Source organism: Abramis brama (genome assembly GCF_963993115.1).
Source record: "Abramis brama genome assembly, chromosome: 23".
NCBI lineage: Eukaryota > Metazoa > Chordata > Actinopteri > Cypriniformes > Leuciscidae > Abramis > Abramis brama.
The window spans coordinates 18,587,384-18,610,197 of NC_139985.1; the positions used below are offsets into that span (position 1 = coordinate 18,587,384).

At 39.5% G+C, this 22,814-nt stretch overlaps 2 protein-coding genes across 2 annotated transcripts in view; one reads left to right on the forward strand and one right to left on the reverse strand.

Moving 5' to 3' along the window:
- The window catches only part of LOC311074271 (histone-binding protein RBBP7-like), a 268,186-nt gene that overhangs the window by 71,404 nt on the left and 173,968 nt on the right, over positions 1-22,814 (forward strand). The window lies entirely within an intron of this gene.
- Positions 1-22,814, reverse strand: part of LOC311074269 (chromosome-associated kinesin KIF4A-like) — a 150,407-nt gene that overhangs the window by 64,843 nt on the left and 62,750 nt on the right. Inside the window, exons 7-11 of the mRNA XM_084100744.1 lie at positions 21,294-21,463; positions 21,109-21,170; positions 7,830-7,944; positions 7,404-7,459; positions 7,224-7,326 (exon numbers count right to left, since the gene is read on the reverse strand). Of these exons, the coding sequence (XP_083956870.1) occupies positions 7,224-7,326; positions 7,404-7,459; positions 7,830-7,944; positions 21,109-21,170; positions 21,294-21,463 (506 nt within the window). The remainder of the gene's footprint in view (positions 1-7,223; positions 7,327-7,403; positions 7,460-7,829; positions 7,945-21,108; positions 21,171-21,293; positions 21,464-22,814) is intronic.

Here is a 22,814-nt window from a genome sequence, read left to right on the forward strand (position 1 = left end):
CGTCGCAAGAAAGACAAGAAGGACGAGCCAGACATCTTATGCCTAAGCATAAGAACTGAAACCAAACCGTCTGACCGCCATCTGACTGAGCCAAGCACCTCGAACACTGCTCATCATCCACAGCCCACAGAGCTAACTGTCACATCACAAGGTGACAGCATCACCCAAGCTCCACAGCTGACAGCTGTACACCATGAACGAAACAGCACACTTCCTCAAACCAGGTACCACAATCACAAGGTACCAGGAAATGCTGTTTCGGCTAACTGCCTCCACAGCAAGCTACACGAGACCGGTCCTAACCACCCAACGACCGTTACACCTGCCCCGATGCCAATGTTCCTGGGCAACCTCATTGAAAAGGGGGTGGCCCAAAAACTCTACCTGAACATCACGTTGGAAAAGGAAGTGAGCATGGAAGCCCTGATAGACACAGGATCAGACATTACAGTGATCTCAAATCAACTTCTCAAAAGACTCCAATTTGAAGCTAAGAGACAAGACCGAACTCTAACACCTCAAACTTGTGAACTGAACGTACAGTCATACTGTCAACATGACATCCGGCTCGAACAGGTAGCTCACATTCACCTGACAATTGGTCCTTTAAGTCTAGTCCATCCAGTGTTCATCTCAAAAATGGACACTTTTCCGTTCCTCATCGGCAGAGACCTTCTAGATCTCTTTGAACCGTTACTGGACTTGAAACAGCTCAAGATCTGGGCTCAAGTACGAGAACTTCACTCCCTCCAGTCACAGCCAGACGGTCAGGTCACAAAGGTCACGGGAACTTCCGCAGAGCCAGACTTTCAGGTCACAGAGTTCACTGGAACTCTCACAGCCAGCCATGTAGACACAGACTCAGCACCAAGTCAAGGTTCAACTGTGCTACCCTGCACCTTACAGCCCACCAAAGACTTTGACACCTGCTGCTTCAAGGTCATGACTCACCTGCAGCGACATGACCTCACTCAAGCCATCGCCAAGCCTGGCGCACTAAACAACAAGCTGTGGTCACTTTCAACCCACCCACCCACCCTAAAGAAAGTGAAGATTACACACAGCATAAGACCTTTACGAGCTCAACTACCTACCTCACAGCCGCTTACGCTGGCTCCGCTATTTGACAAAACAACCATAATGGACATGCGGGCTTCTGTCACCTACATAAAGACTTTCCTTATCCACCCTCACACGCCGTCTGACCTCACTGACAACCAGTGCCTCAGACCAGTGCATGACACAACGCACATGCTGCGCGTACAGAACAACATTATGAGTTGTGCACCGATTGACATCACTATGCCAAGGCATGTAATGCCACGGCGCACAAAGGGGGATAAACTGCTAATGTTCGTCTATAACGCATCATGTGCTGCACACCGCAGCACCAGAGACACTGACGAGACACTGAAGCAAGCGACAAGCCGACAGCAAGATGTGGCAAAACATGGGCCAAGGCGAACTAAACCCAGTCGCCGCCCACAAAGTAAAAAGACTGCCCTGTCCAATCAAAGACAACCCTTGCTGGCTTCTTCCTCCCCTTTCTCTCTCTCTCTCCCTGTTGTTTGTACCAGGTTGCTGCTGTGGTTCGCCATGCTGTACTGTCAGTCAACCAGAGGACAGCTGCCACCGAGAGAACAACTGAGACTCCAGATCACAGACGGCAAGACCTACCCCCAGCAAGTGCATGTTCGACTCATCCAGGCCTGCCCGGTCTACAGAGCACACTACCCCAGCTCCGTAGCCCAATACATCGGGACAAGTGCCCGACGGACAGAGGACTCCCTCTTTCATGCCGAGGCCAAGGTCGAACACATGTTCAACCAACTTGAGAAAGCGACTGTCGCACAATCGGGACTCCTAAGCACCAACCACCACTCCAGACGGCTCCTGGGAGTGTTGCTCCGAGTCGTAGCTGCCACCAGAACTCTGTTTAACATTGGTACGTCCAGTGTAAATGCAGCGAACCAGACCGCAAACTCCATGAAGCCGCTGTTTACTGTCTTACAGAGTGACTTTGTCCAGACTCAGCTGGTTACAGCACTAACGACAGACATGCTGTGGGAGGTTAGCTCCTCCAATGACAGCCTAGCCACAGGTGTAATCCCACCGTACCTGATACTAAGCCTGATGCTAACTGTGCTGGCTTCCGCCATCAACACGCCAGCTGACCTCCTACAAATACACCTGGCCTACTCTCTGGGTAGCGCCATCTCACTCTGCGTCGATCCCGAGCAGAGAGAAGTGGGTTTTCTCCTAAATCTGCCTATCATCGAGTCAAGCCAAGTCTACAGACTTACAGACATTGTCAAGGTCAGGTTTTGGAAAAACAACACCCACATCAAGATAAGCCCTCCAGACGTGGTGGCCTACCACGACAGCGACACACAACGGTACTCAGCTCCAAACCTGCACCTGTGTACTATGACCAAAGACATTCATTATCTCTGCCTTAGCAAACCCTTGCTCAGAGACAACGCTGAAGAAATCTACGGGTTGCACCCCCTGGTCAGCAAAGTCACTAACACACAAGCGGAGATTGCAGGTGAAAGGTGGCGTGCTAACACACCTGTACACACCGCCACTGTCACTCACGACCAGCATGACACAACCAGCCGTGTCAACATGCTCAACCAGAAAATGAGACTTCAAGTACTGAAAGGTGTCATCCTACACCTTGATGGCCTGACATGGTACCAGCTTCCCAGCAAAGAGTACCAGACAGCACTGAAACTCCCATCCTCCAAGAACTTCGACTTCACCTTGAATTCAGGACTGGAACTCTGGATTGAGAAAAGGGGGTCCCAACTCACTGACCCTGCTCCTGTCAATACAGCCCTCCGAGCACTGTCTCGACGACCTGTTCTGAACACTTCATCTGCGGTCCAAGCCGGGACCGCCGCCTACATTGGGCTGTGCACCTCTGCAGTTAATCAGCCACACCCTAACACTAGGTTGGCCTCCATCCTGTCCAGAAGACTCAACGAGATGCGATACAGCCAAGCTCACGAAAGCTGTGTCCAAAGGTTTCAGACGGAATCCCCGGAAAGGGGGTGCCAAGTCAGAGACCACGCCGAACCTCATCGAGCTGAATCCTCAGCTCCAAGAACCACCTGCCTTCCCCCATCATGAGCCACCTGCTACACAACCATCATGATCCACCTGCTACACGACCATAGTGATTCACCCGTCATCTGCCCGTCGTGATGATTGCCGTCCGATGATGTCCACACGCAGGGACTTCATCCTACGGAAAGGGGGACTGTAGCGACTGGGCTATTTGAATCATTCGTTCGTTTGATTCTGAATTAACCAATTCGGACTCTGTGTTTTTCTAAGCACATTCCTGTCCAAAATGTTCTTTGCTAAGCTTACCGAAGCTTGTAACCTCCTGACTTCAAAGATTGCAAATCATACGCCAGGCTCCAGAAAGACTGAAGCAAATGGACTTTCGTGACACTTTATTGTACCTTGGAGGATAAACAGTCAACATCTTTCGTTAACTCTGCAAAGTTCTGCATTCCAAACCCCCTTCCCCCTCTCTGGACCACAGAGAGATAACAAAACCTTCTCCTGCTACGTGACATCACACCCCCACACACACACAAACATCCTTTGAATTTAACTTAGAACTTAGAGATATTCTTTTTGATATACAATTCCATTATGCATGTGATTAGTTTTGTGTTATTCTATAGTGTGATTCCCTAGTGTGTAGTTTTGAATTCTAAGTGGGTATTTTAAGAATGATACACTATATTTGTACCCTAACTCCCCCCAGACCATAAAATTTTATGGTCCTAACGGAATGTCGACAACCCAGGAATCTCACTGAGATTCTGGCAGAGGAGCAGAATTAAAGTGTTCATCCTAGATATTTTATATGTATAACCACTGAAGAAATATGCAAACCCGAATGTAATTTCTCTTTTCCACGATTGTTCTTCTCTGTGATATGTTTTTGTATTCTTGTAAACCTTAAAGGAATAATGTTTCAGAGGTGCACACTGTTGCGAATTCATAGGTATATGTCGTGTGGTCTTTTTAAAAGTCCAATTTTCATTCCCACCTGTAAATGCACATCACATTTTAGGTTAGTCTTATTCCCAGTTTGTTAATCAAACTTTTAATACTTATCTCACAGAGTAAGAAGGTACTTCTAGGCCGTAGCTTTTAAACATACCAAATTTGGTCTTGAATTGAACCTCCATATACCCGTAGGAAAGATATGGATACCAAATTATGATAAAATGCATTTTACTGCAGTTATAATTGTTTAACGTAGAAATGGCATGATCCTCAGACTGCCATAAAACATGCAAATCAAACTCATAGTGAGACAAAGAACTTTTCTCCCGCCTGGAATTTCGCGTTCCAATTGGCTCAAGCCCACGGAGGAGTGAAATTCCTGTGCCCTAGAAAAGCGGTTACACTAGCTTCACAATCAATGGAAACATGCAGTTTAATTTTCATAAATAAAGTTTATAGTCCTAGGCTATCTATAATCAATAGAAAATTAAACTGAATATAGGCTAAATAAATGGATAGTCCTGCAGCACAGATTTTTATTGCAGATAATATATGACAAATAAATCATTATTGATAGGCCTACTTGTTAAAATGGTTTTGTGTTTCATTTATTTGGCTAGTCTACTGTCATCTGTCAGTAATAGAAAAAAAGAATGAACAAATTAATTATAACGAATTGGTTTAATAAATTAATAATAATATTGACGCACATGCTTTTCTGTCTCATTATTGCAACATCTCATCTCTCTCTAATAACTGCAATAAGCCGGGGACACACTTTAAGGCCGGTTATGAATGTAATTTGATACTTATGACTGATCATGTCCAAACGCGTGTTCAGCGCGTTCAGTCTGTGTTCAAAGTCGGTGTTTAAAATCTGCTGCAGTCGATGAAAAGTCAGAGAATGTGTCAGCTAGTCGTGTGTGCCCAGCATTAGTCTGCTAGTCAAACCTCCGTTACTAACTCTAAAATGACGTTTTGGAATTAGCAATGGAGGCATGGTATTACATGCGTAAGAAATTCAGGGTTCTCAAGTTTTATCAAAAGCTTGGAGTGAGATCACATGCGGTTAGGGGAAGAGCCCTAATGGAGCCCCGCCCCCACCCGTCCCCACCCCCCAATTTTACCCATTGTTCATAATTAACCAGCACAAATTGAAATTATAACAATTGGTAAATCTGATAAATGACAGAGCAATTCATCACATCAAATATACTCGTTAATGTTATATTTTAAAATTACAAATATACAAAAATCACAAAAATATAACAAATTGTTTATATTGCTAGGGGGATGTAAAAAAAATACTGCATAACAATAAGTGTATTGTGATTGTCAAAACATTTTAGTAACTAAACTGAATTTTATTAGGTTTATTGACAACATGTTACAACATGGTACAATTTCTGGTAAGCTAGGCTTTTTTATTATTAACTTTTTTTATAATTCAATTCAATTAGTGTGATTTGATTTAATATTGACTCATTTGGATAAATATTAGGTAGGCTACACAAGATAAGCGTCACAAGACTCACCTAATGCTGTAAACATACTATCAGCTGGCAGTATTATTTAAGGTTAAAAATAACAAATTAAATATAATGCATTTTTTATTATAATAACAATTTTACAAGTAAAAATATAATAAATATGTAATATAGCACACATATTTAGCAAAATACTCTCTATAGCTCTTTTTTTCTAGTTGTAGAGTTTTTGACTGCATCAATAATAATGTATACGATGGGCTAAATGTTCTAGCCTAAAAATGTTAGACTAGCTTTCTTCCAACTTACCTTCTCCATCACGGCGTGTGTTCGCGCAATGTTGTTGGTTACCTAGTAACGAACGTACGGTGGCCGAGAATATACCGTCAACTTCTGTGTGTTCGTGCATCTATGTTGCCTAGTAACGAACTCAATCTGGCCGAGATACGTGCTGGCGGCAGGAAACTTCACTTTGTGTGCCTGCGCGTCGTATACAACGTTATATATAAAGCTTGCAGGACAACTTGGTTGGCATTGCCTTTTTGTGAACTGGTTGAATTGCGTGTGTCTCACGGCCAATGCCTGAGACTTGAGAACCCTGGAAATTAGTCCTACATACAAGAGCGTTTTAATGACAACAACTTTACAAAGGTCGAAAGTTGAATGAACGAGTACTTATGTCGTTTTGATTTCTTACAGGTTGAGTTGTTGTTGCCCATAACACGCTAGCATTCTGCTAATGACGTCAGCATTTTGACGTCATTGACATTTTGAAAGACTTTTGAAGATCTGAGGAAGTGTAGTGAGAGTGAAACTTCTCGCCATATTAGACATTCTCTGATCATACCCAATTGCTATATTTCCTTGTTTAAAATGTACTGCAAGATGCAGTTTCTTTCCAAATCGCGATAAGCGCCGAACCTATTTTTAGCCTAAATGCGATATATCCTCTGGACTAATCAGAATTCTCTCTCTCTCTCACCCTCAAATCACTCGCGCGCCAGACGCTCAATTCGCCTCATTCACGAATTTTCTTCTAGAATGATCGTTTTTATCAAGCTCGTATATTTAAGTTCAATAAAACATGGTTCAAAAGATAAACTACATTCTAGTTTTGTCTAAAGATTTTTAAAATATAAAGAAATAGACAGATCTGGTTGCTTTTGTATATATAAGAAAATATTAATCGTATACTATTAATTGTATTTCAATCATGATAACGATTTCTGCTTTTTAAATTTTATTTAGGCCTATTCATCATTTGCATTATCTTAAAATTGGTAACAAGCCTCCACTCTTTCCTGCGCAGGGTTGCCAGATGTCAAAATTTTAAACTTTTTTTAGGATAGATTTGCTGGCCAGTGTTTTACTTCATCTGGTCAATCTGGTAATCATGCACAATCATGAGAGTGTGCTGGGGCCAGTAAAACTTTTGCAAGCCAAGTAAAAATCTGTACCACTGGACCGATCGGGAGATGCTTAGCACTGAGCCACGTGCCACTTTTAGGATGGCATATATCGGTGTTTCCCCACACATAATTTACTTGGGTAGCAAATTATATAATGCATATTAAAGACCACCCAAGAATGTCTGATAAGCCGCTGCAGAGAAACATAGCGAGAGAGATTTCCACTCTTTTAAAGAAAACAAAACAAATTTCTTCACTAAAAGTTCCCACCACAACGGTCAAATTCGGTCAATACCTGCAGATCTAAGATGAGCTGGTTAAGGTTCTGGATCATCTCCATATTCTTCAGTTCCTGGTCTTCCAGTGTCTCAACCATTTTCTTAAGGTCCACCTTACACCTGAAATTAGAGACATTCAAATTACTGAAATTTTTTAACCTCATTGGTTCACAGATCAGCAAGCCATTGATACTTACGCTGAGTGCTGCCTCAACTCAAGCTTGCTTTGCAGTTTCTCATTTGTCTGCTCCGTCTGAAAGAACACTTAAATTATTAAATTAATGCACAAAAATTTGAAGATGAATGGCTAACAGTAAAGTTAGGCAAAATTTGGCAAAGCTTCTTGGATCAACATGCCAGTGGTAGGTACACTGAGAAAATGTGCTGGCCATAAATGTTTTGCATGTCATTAATCTATTTAGTCATTTCCCCTTTTTTTATTTTACAAGTAAACTGTGCAGGACATTGGTCGTTCTCAGCATGAAACATTAAGTTCTGTTAAGATGCAACCGGTCACAAAAACAGTGACAGCCACTGTAATTTTATCACACCGCAATTTGTTGCTGTGCTGCATGAATAAAACTAACATTCTCTGAACTATTCAGCTAAATTATGATCCTCACCATGATGATCCTTTGTCCCACTGCCTCACTCAGCTCTCGAGTTAGCTTGCTGTTTTCATCTTGCAGACAGCGATTCTGCTTCAGGATCTTTGACACATTCCCTGCTGGCTCAGACCTACAAATCAAACTCATCTTTAGATTTAGGTATAATAATTAACACTCAAAAACTGAGCACATAAAGCCGTTTTTATATTTAATGACAATTGCTTCTACTTCAATAGTTATGCTTAAATGTAAGCGATGAAGCTGTATCTGTCATAAAAACATGTTGAATAATGAAGACTTCATTAAGAAAAAAATTATATATAATGTATATAGATACGATTCTTGTAACTAACGATATATGGACATTAAATAATTTCCTGCTTGCAAGCCATTTTATTAATGTATTTCTACTGTTAAAACTGTGATTTAGATATTACATGAGACAATATATTTCAGTAAGTAATATTGTAATGTACCTTCTGATGTTCATACATATTTATTTTGTGCTGCAATTAGTAGTAAAGTGGAACAGATGATTGGTTTGTGTGATGTGGCCTGAACTGAGGTGGCTACAGCAATCTGTCAGGCCACATTAAAGAGCGTCAAAACGACATTTCAAATTTGAATGCTGAGAGTTACGTTCCTTAAAAATAACAAGACAAAGCTTATTGCAATTATTGGAATAATTGGATGAGAGGTGCACTACAAATAATGGTTAGAGAAGTTTTATTCACAAGTCAACAGAAAATAGCACAGGCTAAAAGATCTTGGGATTTAAAAATCAATATTGGTTAAAATCGATTCATTAATATTGGTAAACCCCAGAGGTGGGACAAAGTCATTGTTATGCAAGTCACAAGTAAGTCTCAAGTCTTTGTCCTCGAGTCCCGAGTCAAGTTGAGTCAAAGATGAGGCAAGTCCCGAGTCGAGTCAAAAGTCAAAGCCAACAAGTCTCAAGTCGAGTCCAAAGTCCTACCATTTTAGTTTCGAGTCATTTCAAGTCCTCTTACCACAGAAATAAAATTTATACAAATCATGTATGTCTGTAAGATTTGTATTTATTTAAACCTCTTTTTATACAATGACATTAATCAAATACAGCTAAAAAACAGAAAATTTAATTTTCACAAAAAATGCTTGTATTTCAACAGCATATTGCACAAGAACAATGCACAGCATGCAGCTTCAGTCCTGTATTGTATTGACCTCATATTGCAAAATAGTTTAACTTTCAAATAGACCTTTTTAAACATGTCATCAATAAAATCCTCACTCCTCAAAATGATCACTTCTGAAAAACTGGACCAACCTGATAATATAATTGGAATGCCTCCGAGAGAGAGAGAGAGAGAGAGATTAAAAAGACAGTTTAAAAGAGACAGGCGTCTATTGGGGACTTGGCTATTATTTGAAGTTTTACGGTACATCCGATAAGGTGCTTATAGCATTCGTTCAAAACTTACCTTTCTTTGTGCAACTTCAGGCAACTTCAAATTGCAACTCGTTTTTTGTCGACTACCTCGTAATTTTTATAGACAAACGAAACTACCTTCGGTATCATTTTGACAACTGGCGCGTTGTTGCTTGTTGCGCTTCATTGGTTGTCTTGCAATGTGCCTGCTTACGCCGTTTCACACATACTCCGTGTGCAGTGCGTATGCGGTGCAAGACCAGCACGCGCAATAGTGCTTTCACATATGCTGCGTTTGCAGTGCGTGATCTGCGGCTGTACCACAAATACATACTCACTATTTGTATTTCAAATCCAGAAGTTATTAGCAACTTTTATTTAAAAAAATTTTTTTGTCAGCATTGCGATTCTCTTTGTACACACGTACACTCTTTAATAGACGTGTTCACGTTAAATACAATTTAAACAACGTATTATTTAATGCATTACTCTTATATAATTATATATTAGGTTGCTCAAGCAAGTGGTAAAATATTTAACCATTTACTTATATTAAAATCGCATAGCCTACATTTTAAATTAAAACTTAAAATTGACAAAAACAGCAGACTCATACTCTTTCTTTTGCATAATTTAAATCTTTATACAATAAATCTCGCATGTCACAAAGAACTTGTTTTTCCACTTCCACGAATGAGACGAGTGTTCATTATGTTGCCTTGTTGAAATATGTATTTTCCCTTGATTTACCCCGGTCTTAACGTCTCAGCATTGCGATTCTCTTTGTACACATATACACTCTTTAATAGACGTATGCACGTTTAAACACAATTTAAACAACGTAGGCCTATTATTCAATGCATTACTTCTACTTAAGTTCCTAAAGCAAGTGGTCAAATATTTAACCATGTAGGCTACTTATATAAAAAAACAGCCGACTCTCATGCCTTTTCTTTTATAGCCTATTTAAATTAATACAATAAATCTCGCATGTCACAAGGAACATGTTTTTCCACCTCCACGAATGAGACGAGTGTCGTTCATTATGTCGCCTTGTTGGGGTAAATTGTAGTTTTCCTTGCTTTGCCCTGGTCTTAAAGTGAAAATAGTATTTAATTAAATACATTTATGGTGAGATTACTACATTTTATTTAATTAATCGCATTTATGGTGAAATTACTACATTTTTAGGTCAATCTGTGTTCATTTTGACCACGAAACATGCGCTGTCGCTTTAATTCAGCGCGTGCAGCACAGCAGAGATCGCGGAAACGATCGCGGCACTGCTGGATACGCACCGCACCTGGAACGGATCGACGGACTGCAACCGCGTGCAGTGTGAAAGCTCTAACCTGTTAACATGGGTACGGAAAAAAATACGCACCGCTGGCGCATACGCACTGCAAACGGAGTATGTGTGAAACGGGCGTTAGATGCTGTCGAATCAAAACAACGTGGGACTACAGTGATTGGATGTCGTGCAGGCAGCGCGCGCGCTCTCTGTATGCATACAGGTGGTGCACATTTTTTCACAGATGCAGATAAACAGAGCGGCACGGCCGTGTGGACATTTTTTCACCCAGTTTTCATGGGAAGTAGCAAGTCTTCTCGAGTCAAAAGGCGCAAGTCCAAGTGAAGTCACGAGTCATTGATGTTAAAGTCCAAGTCGAGTTGCAAGTCTTTGTACATTTTGTCGAGTCGAGTCTGAAGTCATCAAATTCATGACTCGAGTCTGACTCGAGTCCAAGTCACATGACTCGAGTCCACACCTCTGGTAAACCCAGACCAAGAAGAAACATTTATATAATTAGAAATGTGATATTTCAACTGCCTTGTGCAATTTAAATATTTGCATTCATATTATCTGATTGTTAATCATGATATCTAAAAATTAATAGAAATTTAAAGGGGTAGTTGATTAGGATTTAGTTAGTGTGTAATGTTAGCCTGACTACGTCAGACTTCCTACTTCCGCTCAATTTCATTTCGCTTTCTGTAGTCAGTCTGAGATAGCAGCTTATCTTTCAGTTTTCCATCGGCCTTCGGACGGCCGGGCCAATCAACGAACAGAGGGCGGGCTGAGAGCCATGACGTAGATGCTGATTGTACCGTGGATGCGTAGATTTACTTCACATAATCTGCAAAAGTCGTTCACAGCCATGTTCACTCCGGTATTTCGCTCAATGGTTTTGTTTTCGTATCATACATGTGTTTACAGTGGAAGTTCGATGCGGCTGAGCATGCGCATAACACACGCCATAACCAAACGTCATGTGATTGGCTTACAGGTAACCAATGATTTTAAACTTCAGACAAGCGCCCCCTAGCAAGAGAGAAAACACTTCTCTATTATGCCATTCCAGACTCTGTCTACGAAGCAAAGTGAAGTAGCAGAGTCTGGTATTACCAGGCTAGTGTAATGTTGCTGTTTGAGCATAAACATCTGCAAAGTTACAACGCTCAAAGTTCATAGCAAAGGGAGATATTTTATTTTAAAGAAATAGCTTTTTAAGAACTACAACAAACGGCTGGTAGAGACATTCTTCCCGGGTTAGTGACATCACAAACTCAAAAATTTACATAAACCCCATCCCCGGGAATGCGATTAACAGATCATCATGACAGAATATGCTAATCAATGACTAAAAGATAACTACACATAAGCTATACCTAAATTCATCAACTAACCATTCAGAAATGTCCTGTTGCATTCTACATGTTGTCACTTCTTCTTGAGTCTCTCCTTCATTGACTCCGGTTTGAACATAAAAGGCTAAAAGTTTTTTAAATTTTCAGTGCATGTCTGTATGAGGTAAAAGGACACAAGCTGTTGTAGCTCCGCCCTCTGTGCCAGGAGCAGCAGATTTTTGTTCACCCTCAAACAGTGACAATTTTAAAGGTCCCATTCTTCGTGATCCCATGTTTCAAACTTTAGTTAGTGTGTAATGTTGTTGTTAGAGTATAAATAATATCTGTAAAATTATAAAGCTCAAAGTTCAATGCCAAGCGAGATATTTTATTTAACAGAAGTTGACTACAACGAACGGCTCGATTGGACTACATCCCTCTACTTCCTTCTTTAATGACGTCACTAGAACCGTGTTTTGACTAACCTCAGCCCACAGGAATACAGGCGTATTGATGGCGAAATGTCAACAGACGGTTGATGTTTATCTATAATCGGATACCGCAAAAGTTTAAAGGGATAGTTCACTTTGAAATAAAATTTTGGTATGTTTTAGCTTACCTCAAGGGCATCCAAGATGTAGGTGTCTTTTTTTCCGCAGTAGTTTCAATTTTGATATTTTTAGGTCAAACCGTTCTTGTCTGTCAGTCATTTCATGCAGGTCTATGGTCACTGTCTCAAAGAGCATGCACAAAGTCCAAATTAAAACAATTCCCCATCGTCCAAATTAAACAATTCCCCATCGTAAGTACACATTGATGGCCTAAGACACGAAACGAGCAGTTTGTGTGAGAAAACGAACAGTATTTATATCGTTGTTACCTCTTGAACACAGCCGCGTCCAAATGATCTGAGGGCGCGGGCGGGTATAGATATATACACTAGATGTCGCTTGGCTACGGTTTCGTTCCAATGAACTGCAGTAGCCAAGGCGACGTCTAGTGTATATATCTATACCCGCCCGCGCCCTCAGATCATTTGGACGCGGCTGTGTTCAAGAGGTAACAACGATATAAATACTGTTCGTTTTCTCACACAAACTGCTCGTTTCGTGTGGGTGTCCGGTCATTTACGCCTCAAGGTCGATCAGGACCGGTGTCCGGTCATTTACGCCTCAAGGTCGATCAGGACTGTGTTTTTTTTTTTATTATTTATTTATTTAGCTTTTCATAAACAGGGAAACCTTGAAACAATCGCATATGTTCTACAATAAGTGTCAAAAACAAAGCCTCCCCCCAGCCCTCAAACATAGATAAATTCTATAAGTACAAGTCCTACAATGTGACATCAGTTATAGTAAATATATGAACATATAGGCATGAGGAAAAGTGAAATAAACAAAAATTAATGAATAAAATTACTTTGTTAATACAAAGTACTACTATATACATGCTTATACATAATTGTACATATATACACCCATATATTAAATAAAATATATATACTTACATAATTATACATCAGTGAGCATAATCTACATTTACACCCCCCGCATACATTACCTACTCCAACACATTAATACTTAAATATACCTGAATGGCATCACATATTACATACATTCAGTAACCTCAGATACCTTGCATATATATATAATGACCAGGGATGTAGTGGAGGCTAAACGCACGTAAACGCCGTTTACGCACCTGCCAAAATTTGGAAATAGCGTTTGCCCACCTCCAAAGTGCGTTTATCCACCTCTACATTGCGTTTATCCACCTCTAAATTTCACGTTATTTGAGCGGACTTTGCGTGATCGCCGATCGGCACATGATTCGAGCATTTGGGCCGTTAACTACAGAGCAGAACACGGAGCGCAGCGCGCCGACACACACACACGCGCGCGGAACAAAGAGAACGGCGCACACACGTAGCAGAAAACACACGCTCGTTAAGTTACTAAACAAGCTGCGCGAGAATGAAACTTGATCGCAGCCGCAACAGGAAATCATTAAAACGATGCAAAAAAAAAAGTGATTTTTTTTATTATTCATTACAGGCAGCTGGTTTAATGTAGGGAGCATGTCAAAACCCAGCTGTACAAGAGATTAAGAGGGAATCAAGCCTGCACCAGGTTAAAGACTTTTCCCTCTACAGTGGTGGTCAAAATTGATGGCACCCCTGATAAATATGATTAAAAAATGTCTGTAAAAAATAAATCTGCATTGTTTATCCTTTTGATCTTTCCTTCAAAAAATTGGCAAAAATCTAACCTTTCATTGAGGTAAAAGAATTGAAATTGGGGGGTAAATCACATTATGAAATAAATGTTTTTCTCCAAAACACGCTGACCACAATTGTTGGCACCCCTAGAATTTTTTATGAGAAAAATATCTCTGAAGTATATTCCCATTAATATTTACCTTTTTTAGCACACCAGGGTGAGTAGGAACATGAAATTATCTAGCTATGACTTCTTGTTTCACAGGAGTTTAAATGAGGAATCACAAAGGCCAAATTCCCTTAATCATCCATCACAATGAGTAAAACCAAAGAATTTAGTTCTGATGTGCAGCAAAAGATTATTGAGCTACACAAAATAGAAAGTGGCTGTAAGAAAATAGCTAAATAATTGAAAATACCCATTTTGACCATCAGGGCAATAATTAAGAAGTTATAATCAAGTAAAAATGTTACGAATCTGCCAGGAAGAGGACGTGTGTCTATATTATCTTAATGCACGGTGAGGAGGAAAGTTTGAGTGCGGCCAAAGACTCTTCAAGGATCAAAGATGGAGAATTGCAGAGATTAGTTGAGTCTTGGGGTCAGAAAGCTTAAAAAAAATGATCAAACAAACCCTACATCCCCACATGTTGTTTGGGAGGGTTTCAAGAAAAATCCTCCTCGCTCTTCCAAGAACAAACTCCAGCATATTCAGTTGTCAGACACGACTGGATCTTCAAAAGGGACCGGATTCTGTGGTCAGATGAAATGAAAAAAGGGCTTTTTGGCAGCAAACCCACCAGATGGGTTTGGTGCAAACAGGGATGAAGAGTACCCCATGCCTACAGTTAAATACACTGCTGGATCTTATATGTTGTGGGCCTATTTATTTGCTGGAGGTCCTGGACATCTTGTTCAGATTCATGGTATTATGGATTCTAGCAAATACAAACAGATAGAAAATCAAAACCTGACGGCCTCTGCTAGAAATCTTATAATGGGCCGTGGTTGGATCTTCCATCAGGACAACGGTCCAAAACAAACATCAAAATCAACACAAAAATGGGTAACTGAGCACAAAATGAAGCTTCTGCCGTGACCGCCCCAGTCCCCTAAACTGAACCCTATAAGATGAGTGGGATAAACTGAAGAGAAGAAGCACCAACATGGATCTGGGAATCTGAAGGATCTGGAGAGATTCTGTATGAAGGAATGATCACTGATCTCTTGTCAGATGTTCTCCAAACTCATCAGGCATTATAGGAGAAGACTCAGAGCTGTTATCTTGGCAAAAGGAGGTTGCAAATGTATTTAATAACAGGGTGCCAAAAATTATGGCCAGTGTTTTTTGGAGAAAAACATTTATTTTATAATGTGATTTACCCCCACTTTCAATTATTTTACTTCAATGAAAGGTTAGATTTTTGTGATTTTTTTTTAATGAAAGATCAAAAGGATAAACAATGCAGATTTATTTTTTACAGCCATTTTTTATCATATTTATCAGGGGTGCCCTCAATTTTGACCACCACTGTACAGGGAAACACTGATCCACATTTTTCTGATAGACCAAACAACTAATCAATTAATCAAGGAAATATTCAACAGATTAATCAACTATAAAAATAATCCCAAATCCCTAATCATTATGCGCAAGTGCATTGCATTGGAAGCCCTGGATATAAGCCTCCCTCTCGAACTCTAAATATTTTTGTTCTCTCTGTTTTGTCATTTAGTAAACTTTATAGATTTCAACCATATTATTCCTTTTTGAGTCTCTTTAACAAGAACTTAGATTAATGTATGAATTGAATAGTAATTGTGTGACCTATGATGAGGGAACAACCATTGATACCCTTGGTAGTACCATCAAATGATAGCCTATAGCGATGTCATCAGGATACACATACACCGATAGGCAGTGGCCCACCTTACCGGGTGACCACGTCGTGGTCCACCAGAATTTATAGTTTACCCACCTCTTTTTTTACCACTACACCACTGATAATGACACCTAAAAATGACACCTAAATTCAAACTCTAAAGATGATTCTTGTTCCCAGTAACTTTAACACTAACCAGAACAAAAATAAATAATTAAACATAAAAGAAAGGACGGTAACCAATTTTATTCAACTGATTGTCGGAAGCACTATAGTTCCTTGCTAAACGTATTATCTAAGACTAGTCAAAGCACGTAGAGCGCACACGTTCCTTGACCATAAAGCCCATATGAAGCTAAGAATTAAGATTAAGTAAAGATTTTATTGGGTTCCATATTTTTACAAATGTCTTGGGTCTATTTACTAATTTATATCTCAGCTCTTCGAGGGGCAACACATTACTCAAGTCTCTAAGCCAAGTCTCAAATATGGGTACCGACTCAGATTTCCACTTCTGTAAAATTGCTTTTTTTGCTAAGATCATGCATAATGAAACAGCCTGAGATACATATTTATTTCCTATACTTGAAGTATCTCCAAAGATGCACAATTTTGGCTCAGGTACCAAATCAATTGTATATGCTTCTGAGAGAAATTCAAATATACGCTGCCCAAAAGGCCAGATTTTCTGACATGACCAGAAAGCATGAGACAACGTACCCTCTGCGATTTTACATTTGTTACATGTAGAGGATACGTTTGAATAAATCTTATGCAACTTGGTCCTCGAATAATGAAGCCTGTGGACAACTTTAAATTGGATCACAGCATGTCTAGCATTAATAGAACATTCATGAATTTTATTAAGAAAACCCTCCCATGGATCACTAGACAATTCTATAGCAAGTTCCTTCTCCCATTCTTGCTTAATATGATCAGTGTTTGTGTTCACCCTATCTAGTAATATAGCATAAAAAAAGAAACAGCACCTTATTCCCCTGGACTACGATTACTTACATTTGCTTAATTGTGTTTTAACACAATTTTGTACCGTCCCATACAAATAAGTGAAACAGCAGTGTTGAATAGGGGTTGAATAATTATGAGAACTGTAAAAAAAAATCCTATAAAATTAAAAGCATTACATTATTTATTAAAATTATAACTTAATTTGCCACTGAACTTATGGATGCCATTTTTTTTAAACTATCTTTAAAAAAGGTAACATTTGTACAACGGGTCTACGGGGGTGGTTTTAATCATTTTGATCGCAACTACATATAACAATGGCACAGAACATCTTGCGTTTAATGGGTTAGTTCCCCCAAAAATGAAAATTCTCTTTCATGTTGTTCCAAACCTGTTCGTTCATTTTGTAAACGCAGTGTAGTGCTTCAAAACATTAACATAGTTAACCAGTTGATTAGTCAAATAAGTCACAGACTATTTTAACAATGTCTTTGCAACATAATTACCCTTTCAAGGCCCACAAAAGTAGTAAAGACATTGTTAAAGGTGCTCTAAGCAATGTTGGGTGACGTCACTTCTTCTTGAGTCTCTCCATCATTGACTCTGGTTTGAACAAAGGCTAAAAGTTCTGACGTAGAACATTGAAGCACTGCATTTTTTAACATTAACAAAGGTCTTACAGGTTTGGAACGAAGTGACCAGCCCGGAGAGCTTCGGGGAGAAATGTGAGTCCGTGTATGGATGTAAAAGGATGGCGCACTCGCAGAAGCACTTTGTGCAAGGTAGAATTTATTTACAGTGCCAATAAGAAGACCGAAAAAAAATAATAAAAAAAGACAGCAGCAGAATATTAGGCTGCTGTCAGTTTAAGACCTAATGCATGGATCCTAGTAGACCTAATGCCCCATAATAGTAGTCTAAATATTAGTTGATGAGAAGAGGCATGGTCGACTAAATATTAATCAGTCTGTTAGTTGCAAAACAAAAAAAACTCCACAGGAAATGCCACAGAATAAGGTGACGTGTGACCCCAAACATGACATATAACATGCAAGTAAGAAGCCTAACGTTAGCCACTTTACATGGCTGCGCATATCTAAGTGTTCATGTGGAAGCTCACACCGCTATTTATTAATGCTAGTACCGCGCTCACAGCAAGACACTTAACTTAAATTCTACCTCAACGTCATCGGCAATTTAATCATGCCATCATGATTAAATTGCCTTTATGATTTACAATCCCACCATCCGTCCCAGCACTACCAAATCAGGTGCTGGTGCCACCATCTGTAGAACTTGGAACCAGTGCCACTGCTCTCAAATGTTAGTCTGGAGCCCTAGACAATATATCACACATTAAACAGTGGTTATCGTGAGAGGCCAATGCATAGCTGCAGTGGTAGACCGCTTCAATGATACTAAATGTGACCCAAAGTCTTGTATCAAAAGAAAGAAAGAAAGAAAAAAAGAAAGAAAGAAAGAAAGAAAGAAAGAAAGAAAGAAAAGAGTCACTTGCTTTGTTGTGAAATCACAGAAACTTTTAAAATTACTGAGTTGATCTAACAATCTGTGTGGATTCATTTATTCTTTTAACCCTCTGAGGTCTGAGCTGTTTTCTGGGCCCTGGAGGTGTTCTGACATGCTCTGACATTTCTGGTTATTTCTGTTACTTGTGACATTTTCATGGCTAAAGTCTAATTACACTGTATTCAGCACAAACTCTGCTACAATAATATATCAGCAGCATGTATGTAAAAGTTTGTAGTTTTGAGATAATGACATTTATGCGTGGTTTGTGAAAATACAAAAAAAAAATCTCACTGAAATAAGGCCATGAAACCCATACTGATTATTTCTTCACAAGACTTTTGAAAATTGTATCACGTAGCCTAGAATATTTGCTCTAAAACTATGTGAAAATCACCCTGACTGCTCATTCAGATAAGACAAAATATTGATTTAACATTTTTACGACGTGTTTTGTGTCAGAAAGCTTTATGCGGAAGGTCATTAATATGTAAGCTTTTCACACCTGAGAAAGACAAAGACCCTCCCCTAACAGCCCTATTAGGAGCTATCAGGCCCTATCATTCCGAGCAACCTTTCACAAAGAATGAGGAGATTTAAAAAAAAATGGCTTTTAGATTGTTTGGATTTATTTACAACACAACATAATCCAAAGATACACAACAAATAACAAAAAAGGACTTATTGAAAACAATGATCCAAAGACGGAGACCTTTCTGCCATTCCTAAAAACATTGTACATACCTTTCATTTCCAAGGTGTTTGATTTTCACTTTACCATGTTCATGTACAGAGACTCATGTGAATGTTGAAGTCAGCAGGACTCAATGGCATCTGGGCCCTGAAAGAAAAAAAAAAGTGAACATACTGATATCAAGAGAAAGGCCTGCAAGATTTTGGGAATAAATTTTAGATTTTTCTGGTTAAAATTGCTTTTTAAAATTCACAGAATACACACACACACACACACACACACACACACACAAATGTTTCCAACAATATATAATATAATGAACACCAGGTTTGTTGTGCCTTGTAGGCATAGGCTATGCGCAGTGCTGGATAAAATAATAACAATAACATATAGCAGCCTATAAATCTTCCAAAAGATTTCAGTAACAACTAAGCTAGAGAAAAATATATTGATTATCATGTTACTTCAAATGTTTCCATTCGTTATGATGATATGAAATGAGATAGCCTAATAGTAAAAACATGAAGCCGTTTGGTGCGTTTTGCTTTTCAAACGCGATCGCGATCCAAAATATGATACATTCAAATGCGATCGCGCTCAAATATAAAACATTATGGTTACCATATACATATCTACGTTTGAGCAGATATCCACAAACACAGTAACAGTAAACACGGGTCTAACTATTTTAATATTCACCATATATCGAGCAACAGTTCAACTGCAATGTGAAATTTATGCAACAATAAACTAATATGTAAGAATTTCTTACCTTACATCTTTCTTGTCTTCAAATCGCGTTCTTCTTCTTCTGATGTAAATCCAACGTGCACGTCTTTCAAACTCGACAAAAAGCAGAGACTTGTGAAGTGTTTTTGTGTTTTGTTTTTGAGGCAATGAGCGCGTTCGCGTTCCATGTGGAGATTAGCATGTGAATCTCTTTTGCGCTCGTGGGCGTGGTCAAATTAAAAATAATTAGGAAGCGTTTGAGAAGCTGGACATCTTGTTGGTTTTATACAAATTACTTAAACAGAGAATATTTGTTTTCAGTTTGAATCCGATCATTTAAAAGTACACACTTAAATGTTTATAAAGGTATATGGCTCATAAATGTGTGACAAGTATTCGCCGAGTTTTGTTTCAGTTTATAGACTTGCTCAAGAAAAAAAAGTTCACCGCGACGGAGAGGCAGAACGCACACCCTGTTTATTTTCTTTATTTTACAAAAGCACAATGTTTTGATTTGATTGTAAGTGGACACATACAAAAGTAGAAATATCACAGGTTCTTTTTTTATATTTCTTTTTTCTGTATGACCATAAATGACGGAGTAATTTAAGTTTATAGTGCTACAATGTGAAGAAAATCCAGCAAAACGCGCCGGCGCGTTTGCCGACCTCAGAGGGTTAAATGATACCAAACGTGAAAATACTCTGATAATCATTTACATTAAACTATACATTTTCTTGGGAGAAACCAGGTGATCATCTGAGCATGAGAGAAAGGGGGTGAGGGGAGAGGGAAAGAGATGTAGATTAGGATGACTCAGAGGTGAGACTTTCGTCTCAATGGTGCACGAGGGCCAGTTCAAATGGTAATCTCCAGAGAGGTCCTTTTGTCCTCTCAGGGTCTGGTCAACCCAGAAACAGACTGTCTGGAATTTCCTAATTTATCAATTCTTACCCTTGACTCAAATACATTGACTCAGTTAACATATAGGCTACCCTATTGATCAAACAACAACGATTTTGACACTCAGGGTGTCAACATTCCATAATACCTGCTTGGGTGAGTTTCACCCCACCAACAATCAAAGGAAAATACAATCAGCAACAGTTTCCCCCCATACAGACGTTCCCCCTGTAAAAACATTTGACACCCACTGTCCAGTCAGTTTGAGTGACGCATGGATTCCCTGTCAATCACTAGTGACAAGGGTCATAAATCAATCAAATGGGTCTTACCCAGTCTGCACAGATGCAACACCACCTCGGGCATGTGGCAGCATCACCTGAAGATCTTGCACCTGTGTTTAAAAAAAGAAAGACAGAAAATTAGAATTACCTACATAATTCACTCAGCATTCAATTTAATTTCAAATAACTTGTCATGTAACAGCTGTCCTTTGAAAACACACTAGACAAAGTACCTGCAGTCGCTTCATTTCTTGTGCGTGTGGGTCAACATTGAGAACAGGCTTATTCTTTATTTTACGGGCACGGTCCGCATAACGCAACGTGTTGATGGTCTCCTTAATGTTGCAGTCTGCTGGACTGACACACGCAATCATCAAGGTGTAGCTGTTTCCTCCGAGGGAGTCTGGGGAAAAGGTTTGAGAAGCATTTCATGACCAACTAGCCCAAAAAACAAAACAAAAAACTGTTGACATGTTGCTAGATGTTATAATGTTAGGCATTGGGTGCATCTCAATCAGCTCCTTAGCTCATGAATCAGTATATCGTGTTCATGAACTTGAGCACTGGTAACGACAGTAAAGGACGCTGGCTCTTTACACATTGGGACACTGATGACTATTTCCAGCGACATTACGATGGTACTTATAAACAGCAGAGCCAATGTTTTTCTGACATTACTTGTAACGATATTTAAAGTTCATTATGATAATTTTTTTTTACTTGTTACATACACATGAAACATTTCAGCCATAAATTATAAATGTTAGCTGGATTGTTAATTACAATATTTATATACAATATTGGTTGTATATATTGGTTAAAAACTTCTATCGCATGTTATGTGTAGCAAGTTGGCTCACGTGGTTTATGTTTCGTGCTTCAGAACTTCCGTTAAAGCAGTGGTTCTCAATGGGGGGGGGGGGGGGGGGGGGGTCACAAGGGGATCTTAGTAATCCTCCAGGGGGGCCGCGAGAACTTAAAATGAAATATATTAATATAATTCATCTTTTTTTTGTTAAAAAATTAAAGCACCAGCTCTCTCGTACGTATTCTGCGATCTGTTTTGGAGCAGCCCACAGTTTCTCATTGCGCTGAGTGAAATACAGACTGAAATAGGGATGCACTGATACCGATACCAGTATCAGGCCGATACTGAGCTCTTGTACTCGTACTCGTAAAAATGTCCCGATACCAACAACCGATACCAGGCAGTGTGTGTACAGTGTTTGTGTCCAGATAAAGAAACACAGACAACAGAAATTATAATGGGGATAGAAAAGAGGCTGTCTATGAGGTAAATATATCTTATTAGTGAAATATTATACAGAATATAGTAATGCCTGTGGTGAGAGCTGGTAAGAGAAAAAACGCGCAGTGGATTGAGCGCGCAAGCGGCACAGAATATAGTAACGCCTGTAGTGAGAGCTGATAAGAGAAAAACGCTCTCATAATCGTATATGTAAGTAAAACATGAACTGTTACCTTATTTATGTTTTAACGGATGGTTGCCTACATTATTACAGGACATTTGCAGGTCAAGAAGTTACATGAACTTCAAACATCCAAAGCGCACGCCCCGAAAACCATCGCCTCAGACAGCGCGCGATACTGAATGGAAGTCTTACACGTCTTGCGCTTGTACAGATGAATTCACTTTTCACTCTTGGCGAGTATCCTAGTAAACAAAGTCTGTTATATCTCAAGTGAACGTAGACCGTATAATTCAAATGGGGTCCGTGCGTTCGGTCTTAAAG